Genomic DNA, 15,803 nt, shown 5'->3' with positions numbered 1-15,803 from the left:
AAGAAGTAGACGGCTGTGGAACTTGAGGGAGTGGCATAATTTCTTTTAATTTTTTATTCTTTAATTCTAAATTACTTACAATACGAAGAATATCAAATTTAGCTTGAATTATTAATTCTGGAGTAAACTGCTTTACCGTTAATGCCATACTTGTGAAAAAAGCATCAATAGGATCGTCTTGTTCAATAGCCCCCAAAGGAACTGTGTACATTTTAGTATTTTACTAGTTAGTTTCTTTTCTTGCTCACTCTACCTATATCGTACCTTCTTTCTCTAAGCGCTGTCCATTAGCTTATAGGTGTATGGTTATTACTTATTAGTTATTGCTCTATGTCAATGGTCTGTGCTATATAGTCACAATCGTACCACGAAATTCCAAATTCTAGCAGCAAGTGGGTAATTAAAATAAATTAAATTTTATCAGGTCGATACGTGGAAAGTGCGAACTCCTTAGAAATTATAAATAACTAGAAATAATTATTTCGTTGAAAATAAATCCTTAAATAATTATATTTTATAGATATATGGCTACCGGCGAATCATTTCGGTCATTGGCATTTGCGTTTAGGATATCTCAAAGTTATATCACTCGTATCATACAGTTGGTTTTAAAAAGTTTGAGTTCACGACTAACTGGTAAATTATTAAAATCACCATCGCCAGAAGATTTGATACGAATTGCAGGTGAATATTGGGATAGATGGAACTTTCCAAATTGTGTTGGTGCAATCAATGAAAAGCATATTAGAATATTTTGTCCGGGAAAGAGTGGTTCTTTGTTTTTTAATTATAAAGACTATTTTTCAATTGTCTTATTAGCTATTGTGGATGCTAATTGTAAATTTATTTATGTCGACATTGGCTCGTACGGAAAAGAAGGTGATAGTGGCATATTTGGAAAATCAAGTTTGAACCAATTAATTAAACAAAAAGAATACTTTCCGCCAGAAAAAAAACTTCCAAATTCGGAAATAAGCTTACCATTTGTTCATGTCGGCGATGAAGCTTTCCGTCTGGAGACACATATGATGAGACCATTCACTCGTGGAGAAGCCCGAAATGATAACAAAAAAATTATTTTCAACTATCGTTTGTCAAGAGCTCGGAGAACTACAGAAAATAGTTTTGGTCTTTTAAGCCAAGTATTTAGGGTTTTTTATACTCCCATTTCTTTGAAATCCGAAACAACTGATTAACTAGTTTTATCAGCCTGTTGCCTCCATAATCTTCTCCGGGATAGTTATTTAGAAAACGTGCCTAATTATTATTATAATTATGATCCAAACGAACCTCAACCTTTGAAGAACATGATGTCTCTTGCTAAATCTGGAGGTTACGCAAATTTCGAAGGATTTTTGGTAAGGGATGAATTTACAAATTTTTTCAATAGTGAACAAGGAGCAGTTTCATGGCAAGACAGCCGAACACAGGGAACACAAATTTATTATTAATAACTGTTATTTTGAAAGTTTTTTTTTATAATTATTTATAATGTAAATAATTTGTAACATTTTTATGAAATAATTAAATAATATTTCTAAACATAATTAACAATATTCATGATTATTTATTATATATTGAATTTTATCATTACTATTATTATTAATTCAATTACATATAAGATATATAGTAAAATTATATAAAAATGTAATTTTATTTATAATAATAACAATATTAGGTATAGAAATAAGTGATTTAATAACTAATTAATACTAATATAGTTAATTATATTAAGAAATATTAGGTGTTAAATTATATTTTTTTTTCAAATAATTATCAGTACATCAATAAAAAATACTTACCACTTTTTGTTTTTAAAATACATGACACTTCTTTCCACACATTTTCTCTTACATGTTCATCCTTGTACAACGAATTTCTCAAGTCAAACAAACATGAATGTTTACCAACAAATTCTGCGAGAATTATATCTTCTTCCAAAGTAAATAAAGTTTTTGAAGACATTTTTTCAAAGGGCACACGGTTGACTTGGGCTCTAAAAAAATAATACGATATCAACCATACGATTTACGTGCCTATTGCAGCTGCGAGGTGTACTAAGGACCGCTTTTTTTGGCGGGACAACAAAAATTCTGTTTTCCGGACCATTTTTAACGGAAAGAGCGTCCAATAAACATTTTAAATATGTACTACTCAAGTGCCGTGTAAGCGGTTTCTAATCACCGCGGGGCGCGGACATAATCCGGAACCACGCACTGCCAAACTGTTTTGTGTGTAACTACTGGACAAAAACTTAAAAATAAACGTTAAAAATAAAAAAAATCTATTATTTTTTATCCTTAATCCTTATTTCATCCCGGGACTCAAAAGTTCCGTCAGTCTTTTACGGTCTGGGCGTATAAGTCCCATCAGGCATTTAGGTTATTTTTCTTATACATATAAACTATACAAAATAAACAACACGATTTACTAAGGATTTTTTAATTTTAATTTTGAAAAAATACAAACAATTACAATTTATAGAACATTTTATTTTTTTAGATGCCTAAGATGGTTTTTTATAATTCATGGTACTCAGAAAAGCAGTTTTTTTTTCATTTACACATAGATGGACCTTGCAATATGAGCATTTTGAATGTGATCTTGACTCTATACTTTAATTGCTACATACTTCATATCTTTCACGTTGTGTTCCGGTGTTTCCACTAGATTTCCAATACGAATATCTCTTGGCATAGAATAAGTAGATTATCTTCTTTTTAAATTTTTTTGAACTTGAGCTGTTGATTTTTTTTTGTGCTAATTGTTTGGCAAATAATATCAATCAAACCAAAATACAATTTGTGCCACCACTTGCGAGATTTGTTATCAATATCATATAACTCACGTAATCTGTCGGCATGGTCTACTCCACCCATATATAAATTATAATCTGAGACTTCAGTTACTATAGTTACTGAAACTGAAGTACCATTATTTTCTTTCCTGCTTACAGATATAACCTCAGAACCATGCAAATTATATATAAAATGGGTGGCTTTATTATCCATCCATCTAAAACATGGAATCCCATCTGTCAAAAACTTTTTATTATGTTCACTTCTTTTCATTTTTTTATCTATACACATCTCTATAGGTAACCCTTTTCTGTTTGTTCTTATTGTTCCACAAGCTAGGGTGTTCTCTAGTTTTAGTTTCTGCACTAAAGGTAGTGAAGAAAAATAATTATCGAAGTATATTTCTCGCTGTTTCCAAATTGATTTGGTACCTAAGTTCCAAAACCACTCGTTCACCTTGTCCATATTTGTCAAACTCATGGTTTACAATTTCTTTTTTACCTTGATACATTTTGAAACCTAACATTATAATCTTAATTCTTTTTAATGTGAAATTGGCTGAAATGTATTCATTTATACTGAATTCCATAACTTATGTGTCAAAGCTCAATCTATTTGGTTTAGTGTATTGTACACATTTTTTTTTTTCATTTATATATTTCTACGCCTAACGAAAATTAACAAAGGCAATTACATAAATATTGGTAAGAATTAATATAACAAATAAGTATGTACATAAAAAACAATATAAATATATAGATTAAGTACTGAACGACTTGAAAAGATGTGACACAAATGATATGCTCATAAAAGAGAGATTAATTTGCGTTGATAAAACTGTAATTTCAATTGGAAATGAGATGTACCTATAATTTATTTTGTAAAGTATGTGACAAATATAACTTAAATTAGAGGCATGGTCTAATTCAACATCCTATTATGATGGCGCATCTAATATGCAATAATTTGTAAAAGGATTACACTCGCATTCATACAAAATGAGAAAAGAAAAATGCAATACAATAAGTATCATATGGTGTAGCACAATATATTTGAATGTAGCAGTAGTTGTGGATTGCTGTGAAGCGACTGAATGTGTACACGACTTTTTTGGTACAATTAGTATATTTAGCTGCAATATGTATAGTTTCAATAACAATTGTATAAAAATCAATGTCTTCGTCGGTTAAAAAAGTTTTCTGCTATGAGATGGATATACCATGGCCGTTCTTTATAAGTTACAAATCGCTTATAAATCAATTGTTTGAACAGTAAAAAAAGATCGGCCATGAAGAAACTAACAAAAAAAAAAAAAAAAAACATTTATCAAATAGTTTTTTAAAGCAACTTAATTCATTTAAATTTGTACTAAAATGCATATAACGCCATCATTGACTATTATTCACAAAATCCTATCATTGATTTCATTCAAGCAATACATGGGACTGGGCAACAAAGTCAAGATTTACGAGTGCAATAGAAACTGAGGGTGTATATGCAAACCTGTTTTCTGAATCAAAATTATTTTGTGTGCATAAGACTTAGAGGAACATGATTTACATGGCTTAACTAGACCTCAAAGTTAGGGCGGCCCTAGCATTTGTATAGTAAGTAAATCAAGTGGGGCCGGTGGGAGGCTCACCTAAAAACGTTACATTCATTTTTAATAATTTTTAAATATTTTATTTTATTACTATAGCGTGTGTAATGTGTATAATACGAATCATAAAAAACTGGAGAATGAGGAGGTAAACATTAAATTATTAAAATATATTATTTTAGTTATAAATTCAAGTTTTTAATTTTCTTAAAATATAAGTGAAGCTGTGAAGGTTAAAGTATTTATATGGGTAACATACTAATAATACGCACTAGTCATTAAAGTTCAAGCCTCCTCTTAGTACTAGAGCTGACGTCAGCCTAATGCCCGAAAGTGAAATTGCAAGGAAAGTATTTGATTTTATTATTTGTAGTAATTATTTATTATATAATACTAAAATATCATGATCATAGGAACCTACTGAGTATTTATTATGTTTTATTGACAAAAGCTCGTAATTTTAATTTTTAATACTTATTGATTTAAATACCTATGTGAACGTGAGTAATAAGTTAACTATGATTTTAAATAATTATATTTTGTTAATCAAGCCATGTTATCATGAAATTGAGGTTAAATAATTAATATATCCTTGTTTTAATTGTTTCTATACCACGATTTAAGGTTTAATATTTTATGTATTTACAGTGGTTGACTTGGGGGGGGGGGGGCGAGGGGACTGAGTACCTCAACTAATTTTTTGGATACGCTAGCGTACCCCTACTTCTTTTTTAAAGGGGAACGCATGGGACGGATTGTTATGTAAACTTACCTATTAATTAAGATTAAATACAAAATTGTATTTGAAAATGTGAACTGTAATTTTATTGTATTGATATTTAATATCTAATTCTAATATGAAGTGATAATTGATAAGTAACATTGGTTTATGTGGCTTATAGATCTATTATGGTATATGTGATAAGATTATAATTAACCAGTAACCAGTGATCACTTGATTCTACCCCAGCAGCTGCTGGTGTATAGATAACGGTTATTATCATTGTATAATGTACGTTATTTTAAACAACATTTTATTTCATATTTTTATTATGTATTATTTTTTTTCATGTTGATTTTGTATTGTTCTATCAACTTATGAATTTTGACGAGTTGACGACGAATCTTCATTTCTAAAATGAGTGAAAAAAGAAAAAAAGATTGCGGAACGCTAATGTCATATTTCATAAAAAAAAAATGACATCGATGATGATTATCCAGATAATCCTCCATCTAAGTTCGAAAAAATATCGGTGAGTACACAATGCCAACTAATAATTAGGGATGTGTTACGGTTAATTGGAATTCAACACCACTATGAATGATCAACTCCTAAATATAATATATAGGTAATGTAATTAATGTAAACCTTTTTTTTTATAGAAGTCCAATCTTAAACCAGAAGATCAGCAGTTTGACAGTTCTAATAGTGATACTAATACTCAAACTAAGGTCAGCTATTTAACTTTTCAGTGAATTATATAATAATAGGTATGTTTTGACGATGCAGTTTTGATAAATTATGCTAAGATACCAAAAATAAACTCTGGCCAGATTTTTATAAGTCTTGCAAATAACATGCACTCTAGACTTTTCACATTTCAGGCGTCAAACACAGCAACTTCCGGCAATACTTTCAAAAACAAATACGAAGATCTCCTCAAGGACATGGAAGTTCTTGAACCAAAATCTTGGCCCGATAATTGTGATATTCAATTTGGAGATAAAGATGTTAAAAGACTGACAGCTATATTTCAAGTCGATGAAACATCTACTATATAAGGTTTTCGAGAATATAAGAACACTAGAGTTGTATCATCAATATCACCTTTAAACCCATTATTAGTGGCCATCAAAACAATTGCGATTTCCTCATCTGAGTGTGAAAGGACTTTCAGTGCTATGAATAACACAGTCACATTTAAAAGAAACAAACTAACTACACAACTACACAACTTCACTCCTCTTCATACAATGTGTTGGCCCCCCAGTAATAGCTTTTAATCCAGCAAACTATGTAAAGTCATGGATCCTCAATGGAAGAAGAGATGCAAATGAGGTATGCTGTCCAAAAAGACAACTAAAAAATAGTGATAATTATTCTCAACTATGGAATCTTTTAAATGAAGATGTATAATTATTATATATACTACATATAAAAGTTTGTCGTTGTATTCTTTATTGTTAGTCAAAAGTACCTTAAGTTGCATCTAATAAATTATGATTTATATGTTATGATTCATTGATAGATAGGTACGTGTTTCTTAATAATGTATTATGCTTCTTAAAAGGGACCATAAAGGGTAGTGTGGGTAGACCCCCATCGCCATGGTTATGTAAGTTTTATTAAAATACTAGAGACGCTACATTTTAAAAGTAGCTAGAGTACCTCTATTACTTTATTTCCAAGTCAACCACTGTGTATTTATAAACTATGGTGTATTTATCAGGTGTACACACTCTCATTTGTCATCAATTGATAGAATGAACGAAAATATTACAACAACTACCTTAATATTATAAACACTTTTTTGGAGTTGTATGAACTAACAATATTTTTACAATACTAGCTGATCCCGTGCACTTCGTTGCCCCTTAAATCTACCAACTCCTTATGACTCAAACTTTGTTCAAATCTGTTCAAACACCGATACTGTTTTGGCGCTGGCCGGCTTACACCGTGATGTTGACAACTCCGAGTGGTAACAGTCTAGCCACCCAGTGCCATTCCCTCCGAGAGGTCATGCTGTACGCGCTGCCGACCGCGGATGTAGCCGGCGAATTGCCGGTGGCGTACTGGCGTGCGGGCTACGTCGGTTTTGTTGTTGGTCCTTTTGCGTCGTGCACGACGCATCGTGCGTATTTCCAATTCTGTCTGACGATTTGGTCGAGCCGTTTTTTTGTGTGTCGGCTGGACGGACGGTTATACGCGGTGGTTTATATATTCAGTTTTCGCCGATGTTAAGACCCAAAACGCCGAGTCCATTCATTCGTTCTGTTCGTGGGCAGACATTTTGGCGCGGCCGTTTTGGCGGAGTAGTGAGTGCCGTCACGTCAGGTGGTTGTTTGACTTTGGCGTACTTCTCAAGTTATGTTGGTCAACGGTGCCTCCAACTACCGATAGCTGCTGTTCACTAACGGTATCGTTGTTTCTCTTATTATTGTATTTATAATTGTATTAATTTATGCTATTATATTGTTATTATTATTTATTACTGTACATGGCCCTGGTGACACACTTTGTATTATCGTTATTATTATTTGTATAGTGGAGTGTCCCAGTGGCACATTTGTCATATTATTATTGTATTTGTGGAGACGTCCACCGTAATAAAACTTGTCATATATTATAAGATAATAAAAAAGGTAAAATCATACATTGTTATTTAGTCACCTTTGCTCACCACCTATGCGAGTCACGGCAAACAACTGCACAAATTGTAAGATTTGGCGTGGCGCAACAAAATCGTTATTTAATATTCGGTGTATGGTGTCCAAAACGGCTATCTTGTCGTATGCTCTCTAACCCAGATTGCGGTTTACCTGCGAAAATATCGTTTTTAAACGTTTTTGATTATTACGTTTTTAAAAACGTTATTTTTCCATATTGTTTTTGAATAACGTTTTTGATAGTATATATATTTTTTTATATTATATTCTTAGAACTTATAACTTTTAACTTTTAAGTTATAATAGTAACGCGCGATATAGAAATTCACTTAAAAGTTGAAAATTAAAATTAATTATCATATATATATATAAAAAAAAAACAATATTATCAAAAACATTATTTGGAAACATTAGGAAAATATTTTTTTTAAAAACGTTAATCAAAAACAATATATTATATTATATTATACAGAATATAACTTTTAACTTTTAAGTTATAATAGTAACGCGCAATACAGAAATGCACTTAAAAGTTAAAAATTAAAATTAATTATTCATAATATTTAAATTTTAAATCAAAATTATAATTAATATAAAAATTAGAAAATTCAAAATTTCTGATTTCAAGTTAAAGTGTTTTTAAAGTTAAAGATTAAAAAGTAAAAAAATAAGTGAAATTTTTTTTGGTTTTTAGGATATTTTGTTATCGTTTTTCAGTTGTTTTTTTGTTTTTTTTTCGTTTTCGTTTTTTGTTTTTTTTTCCGTTAAAATCTAAATATAATTGTAGAGTGGCAGAACACGGTAGAGCGCATACGACAAGATAACCTCCAAAACTTATTCAAACTTTTCTGTTGCCTGGAATAAAAATTCTGATTCGCAGCAGTATATTATCATTTATCAGGTAGTCAATCTACCTGTGGTAGATCGCGGACCCAGTGCTGTTTGTACGTAATTATATGATTCAACTCTAAAGTATCAAAGTTACACCAAATTTATTTTGATATAATACGGTGGATTAATATAATTAATTAATAGTATTAGTATACATAGTACATAATCCTAGTAGTAGTATACATAATCCTAATCTAACCTAACCGTACTAAAATCCGATTAAAAAAAAAAACAAATTTAACCCTTTTAAATTAGCCTATATTCGGTGTATGGTGTCCAAAACTTATCTTAACTTTTTCGTTGCCTGTAATATAAATTCTGGATCGTAGCAGTACCTATATTATTAGGTAGGAAATCTACCTGCGGTAGATTGCGGACCCCGTTTGTACGTAAGTGTATGATGTAACTCTAAAGCAGCGTTTCCCAAACCACGGGTCGCGAAATTTTTTTGATGGGTCGCGACTCGTGGTTACGATTACAGTTATTTTAGTCTTAAATTGATAAATAGTATAAATAACTAGTATTGTAGAATAAATGACGTAAAGTTATTAAGATTATGGAATTTTTATCTTATCGGTAAAGGTGCTAATGACTAGTCACTAGTCGATGCGATCGGTCTCGGTCGTTTGTCCATAATCCATAATATGCAGTTGAGCAACGAGCGGTACATCGAGACTACGAAAAGTTTAAGTTTACGATTAAACACACATTTTTAACTATTTTAACAAATTTTTACCCAATGGATAAATTTATAATTTGTAATACTACAGCCAGTGGTACTAGCCAACCAGTTCCATCAGACAGTTCAGTACAAAACAATAAAACATCAGGTACCGTAGTTATAGTACAGATTTTATTAAATTTGGATTTCGACGTTATGTAAATAATAAAATGGTTCAACCACAATGCGTTGTATGTGGAGAAATTTTAGCCAATGAAAGTTTAAAACCCTCCAAATTAAAAAGGCATCTTGATACCAAACACCCAAATGTAATAAACAAACCTACCGAATATTTTGAACGCTTAAATAACCAGTTTAAAAGTAGTACAAATTCAATGAAGACCTACTGTCACGCTACAGTTTCTGCTGTGAAGGCTTCATATTTATTAGCATATAGAATTGCTAAAAATAATAAACCTCATACTATTGGTGAAAATCTTATTCTGCCCGCTGCAATAGATATGTGTACTGAAATATTAGGAAAAGAAGCGGCAAATAAATTAAAAACAATACCAGCTTTAAATAATACTGTTCAGAGACGCATTATAAGCGAAAACATAAAACAACAATTATTAAACAGATTAAGCTCAAAACCCATATTTCTATTTTCTATTCAATTAGATGAAAGTACAGACGTTCAAAATAAAGCTATATTATCTGTATTTATAAGGTATTATTATGACGAGAATATTCACGAAGATTTTTTGTACTGCAATAGCTTGAGCACAACGACAACCAGTGAAGATATTTATAGCTCTTTAGAAATTTTTTTTATAGAAAACAATATTCAGTGGACAAACTGTGTAGGTGTAACTACTGATGGTGCGGCATCGATGACGGGTAAACATGTTGGTGTGGTACGACGAATAAAAGAAGTAGCCCCAGATGCCGAATGGACTCATTGTATGCTTCACAGAGAGGCACTTGTGTCAAAAAAAATGTCAACTGACTTAAATAAAGTTCTTAGTGAATTCCAAAAAAGAACTGGCGTCCATCAAAGTTGGAAATTCAACAAGGGTTCATCAATTACATAAATGTAAGAAACATTTTCAATAATTAACATACCTACTATAAAATGTGTAATTTCATAAAATTCATAAAAAAGTCAACTCATTTTTAAACAAGTAGATGTCTATAATTTTTCAGGATGTTTCACAACTACGTGAAGTAGATGACGCAAAGTGGGAAAAAAATAAATCAATCAAACAGACAGTGCAACCCTACATTGTGTTTGTCGGCCCAGGACTCAATTTTCAAGACGGATTGACAGTATCATTGTTTTATGTTGTGATAAACCACAATTTTTTTTAAATTAGAGAGTGCTCTTAAAGCAGTTGATGTATGTTTCAAATCATTTTTTGCTCTACATCTCGATTACCTTACAGAAAGTGGACAAATTTGGCAATATTCATACAACAATATTTTTGTTAAATTAATACAAAGTTTGATAAAAATTATCAATTTGTTTCAAATCTTATTATAACTTTAAATAAAATAAATGAACTAGATAGGTCGATAAAAAACTATGTTTATTATAAATATCTATTAATAGTTGTATAATTTAATATATTATTTTCTATTTCTACATACAATTACATATTTTTACAACTTACAACCATATTTTTTTTTGTACTTAATCATTATTATTACTTAATCTAAGCAATATATTTATTATAATTCAACATATATCTAACAACATGAGATGCTTTATTTGTTCAACTGACTCTCTACATATTTAGATTTTATGAAACATTTTAAGCTATTTCATTCTTTTGATAATGTAACAGAATTTATATGTGTTGAACCGTTATGTGGTAGAATATTTGGTTCTATGAACTCATATGGGAAACATATAAAAAGTCACTTCAATATTTTTATAAATACTTATGTTGCAGAACTTAATGTAAATACCTCCCCTGAAATAAATGAGTGTAATAATATACTCTTAAATAATAGCAGTGAAATAGCAGTGAACTTGGGTCCTGAAAATTATGAAAATGTTTTGGATGAATTTAAAAAAAAATGTATCTTTTGAAACAATTAAATTTGTATCAAAATAGTATAATGAGTCGGTAATACCAAGAAATAAGGTTCAGTCTTTAATAAATGACATCAATTTAATGAATGAAAGCTATATGAATATTTTAAAAAAAGAATTACTTTTAAATTTGAAAATGTGTAGTTGTGATAGTGATTCTATATCAAATATATCATCAATGTTTGATGCTGTAAATAATCAATTTAATAATCTAAAGTCTGAACACAAGCGTTTTAATATACTAGAAGAAATAGGTGTTTTTATTCGACCTAAAGAAAATCCAATTGGAAATATATTAATAGATGAGGTAAAAGACAATAACAAAATCATGAAATCTGTAGAAGTTAATACTTATTCTATACCACTAAATAAATTATTTAAATTATTTTTTGAACAAAAAAATGTATACAAAACAGTTACTTCTTACTTAAATGAACTCTATACTAATAAAAAAAATATAAGAAGTAGTTTTGCTCAAAGTGAAGTTTGGCAAAAAAAAATAGTAAATCAACCTAATAAAACTATAATACCATATTTTTTGTATTTCGATGACTATGAGACAAATAACCCTTTGGGGACACATGCCGGTCTAAAAAAGTTAGGAGTTGTATATATTTCTTTCACCCCATGTTTACCACCAGAATTTAGTTCTTCATTAAATAATATTTTTCTTGCACTATTGTTTAATTCAATAGATCGTAAACAATTTGGAAATAAAATGACATTTAAGCAATTAATTTCAGATATTAATTCTTTAGAAGATGAAGGTATAAATTTATTGATAGACAATAAAAGTCAAATTGTTTATTTTAGTTTGGCTTTAATTATTGGAGATAACTTAGGCTTGCATTCAATTTTAGGGTTTTCATAGTCTTTTATGGCAAATTACCCATGCAGATTTTGCATATGTTCAAAAAATTAATGTAATTTTCAAACTTTACAAGAAAACAATAAGTTAAGAAATGAGGAAAATTATAATATAGATATAAACATTAATGATATATCATTAACTGGTATTAAAGAAATTTGTGTTTGGAACCAAATATCTTCTTTCCATGTAACACAAAATTATTCGGTTGATATTATGCATGATGTTCTGGAAGGTGTGTGTAATTATGATTTAGCTCCTTTATTAAATAATTTTATTTTAAACTTTAAATACTTTTCATTGGATAACATTAAATAACAGAATTCAGTGTTTTAACTATGGTTCAATTGAAAATCAAAACCGACCGCCATTATTATCAGTAGACTTTTTAAAAACTAATAAAATTAAAATGTCAGCAACTGAGATGCTTTGTTTTACAAGGCACTTGGGTTTAATGATAGGTGATTTAGTACCCAAAAATTCTGAACTTTGGACAATTTATATAATTTTAAAACAAATTTTTGATATTTTTACAGCAAAAAATATTACAAAATAATGTCCTATTTTATCAAATACACTTATTACAGAATATCATGAATTATACCTTAAATTATTTAAAACTAATTTGAGACCAAAACACCATCATTTAGTGCGTTATCCAAATATAATGAAAAAAATTGGGCCATTATGTCATATATGGTCAATGCGATTTGAGTCCAAGCACAGGGAATCAAAAATTACAGCAACATCAATTACTAGTAGGAAAAATATATGTTATACTTTAACATTAAAACACCAACTAAAAATTGCCTACAGAATTATATCACAAAAAATTTTATCATCTGAAATTAATTATGGTAATGTTTTAAATATTTCAAATGACACAATTAATAATATTAAAAATGACAATTGACAATCCAAACATTGATGATTTCACTTCTGCAAAATTTGTATCGTGGGTAGAAGTGATAAATATTAAATATTCTTTAAAAAACATGACTCTAATACTTGACATATCTTATATGCCTTTATTTGTTCTCATTAAATTCATATACTTTTTACCTGATAATGATTATCCTTATTTAATTTACAATAAATTTACCACTGTTAAATATGATGAACATGTACAAGCCTTTGAGGTAAAAATGGACCACCACACTATGGGGTGTGTGAATCTAAGTAATTTAATAGAACAGTTCCCAAGTACCTTTCACTATACCCCAAATGGAAAAACTTACACAAATCAAAGGTGAATATAGTTTAAATATATTTTGTCTAAATAATATATATAAAATTATATATTATGGCTATGAGTTCATAGATAGACATTATTTACATACCTGTTAATTTTGTTTGTGATAATTTAATTTTAAGCTTTTAATATTGTACCTAAATATTTTAAAATACTAAGTTGGTTACTTGTTATATGATTTATGATATTATATTACTATTAATTTGTAAAATTATTAAATATGAATAACAATTGTTTAATGTTCTTAATATTTATTATTTGTAAAAGTTAAAAAATTAAAAATCATTCAACATTTTAAATACATTTGTTTTGTGTAATGTTATGATTTTTATTATACCTACCTACCTAATGGCTAATAATTATGAATTGGTTTTTTATGATTTGATTATCTAGGTACTGATTGGCGCTTGGAGCAAGTCCTCCATTCAAAATGATAATCGTGTATTAATTATACGTAGGTACATAATATTGTTAAACTAGACAAATATAAAAACTGTACCAAGGTACCTAATATATTTTCAGGCACATTTGAAATGTCATCGATCTTTGAAGTTGTAGTGTTCAATGTTCATTGTTCATACCTAGGTAATTCTCATCTGTTTGTGTGTTTTTATTTTGAAAACATTTTGTTAATTTTTAAACATTTGTCACAAACTCACCAGAATTCAATAATAATATTATTTTCTTTATTCGAGATTTTTCATCGCTTCCTTTACGTTTACCAGAACCATACATAATGAATTAAGAACTTGTAGAAGGTATTATAAACTGTAGTCATAACATTAGTCAGTTGCACATTCGTGGTCAAGAGATATATTATTATATCGGCAATGCCTATCGAAAATATAAATAAAAAAAAATAAATATAATAAAATATAATGATAACTAATTTGTGAATTGTGACTGCGACTGTGAATTGTGTATATTATAATTGTGCCGCAACCAGTGTGATAACTGATAAGTGATAAGCATACAAAAGAAAACATTTAAATATTTTTACATAATCAACAAATAATTTAATTTTAAAATTCTTGGAACTAACTCACAGCCATAGATAATAAAGATATGGATAGGCCATGGCTACATTAACACTGTATGAGGTCGCGTTCTTTTTTGTGGGAGAGAGAAAATATCTTTAAGAATGCTCTCTCTCCTACATGGGGTACTATTTAAGGTTATGTTCAAACTTCAAATAATTGCCGCCCACCGGTATAATATGAAATATTCTAAATATCTAATATGGAACTATAATAATAATATAATATACCTATGATTTTTGGTTTTGAGTAGTTTGGGCATTATATTAATGATAAATATAGTAGGTGTATTTACCATTTTAACCCATATAACCTCAAAATTGATAGTAATACATGAACGCATGATAAGCTTCAATGGCTTATCCATATCTTTATTATCTATGCTCACAGCCCACAATGTCACTACGGTCCAAATTAACTAAGAAGCGTATTTTTATTTTTCAACTTTACGAGATATTATTAAATTTTTATAATATTATATTATTGCTAATAATACAATAATTAAGAGAGAAAAATTATACATGATTACAATTTTTCAGTTAGTACCACGATTAAAGATATACTGGTTACCCAACGGCCTATGCTTTGCACAGGCAGAAAACGGCTACGAAACCGCGACATGTTATGGACTGGCCTACTAGCACCATCTAAGGTGGATTAACCTTAGGAACTATTTTGTCGTCACGAATATTCAAAGGAAATAAAAGATTGTAATTAGTAATAATTAGTAATTATTAAATAGGTAATATGGCTAATACCACACAAAAAAATTTAAAACATATTAGAACAAAAGACAATAAATACAGTAAATAATATTAATGATTAATTATAAATATTTAATAGTTAAAAGTTATACTAAATAAAATAAATAAATTAGCTAAATTAAATAATACAATGTAGGTACTACTATTAGTTATTACATTACAAATTTGAAATTAACAAACCTCTACTTTATCACTTTCCATTTTTTCTAAAGGATGAAGAAATGGTAATGCCCCCTTTTTTAGTTGCCATCGCTTTAGGCAAACCTAAGAAGTAGAAAGTAATATTAACCATATCAATCCTTTATTTTTAAAATAAACTGATTATATTATAGGCTTAAACATGTTCTATATTGATATTTGAATACGTATTTAAATTAGATAGTCGTTGCACCTCCTCTGGGAGCTTCTACACCATGTTTAATCTGCCTTTTTTTTCTTTTTTTT

The 15,803-nt window shown here is 29.2% G+C and overlaps 1 protein-coding gene across 1 annotated transcript; it reads left to right on the top strand.

Moving 5' to 3' along the window:
• The first annotated feature begins 524 nt into the window (after positions 1–524).
• LOC103309863 lies at positions 525–1,196 on the top strand. Its single transcript, XM_008186444.1, has one exon. The coding sequence runs from the start codon at positions 525–527 to the stop codon at positions 1,194–1,196; it is 672 nt and encodes a 223-aa protein (XP_008184666.1).
• Positions 1,197–15,803: the final 14,607 nt, after the last annotated feature.

Source organism: Acyrthosiphon pisum, chromosome X (genome assembly GCF_005508785.2).
Source record: "Acyrthosiphon pisum isolate AL4f chromosome X, pea_aphid_22Mar2018_4r6ur, whole genome shotgun sequence".
NCBI lineage: Eukaryota > Metazoa > Arthropoda > Insecta > Hemiptera > Aphididae > Acyrthosiphon > Acyrthosiphon pisum.
Note: the sequence above shows the minus strand (reverse complement) of the source record. Positions and strands in the feature narration are given on the sequence as shown.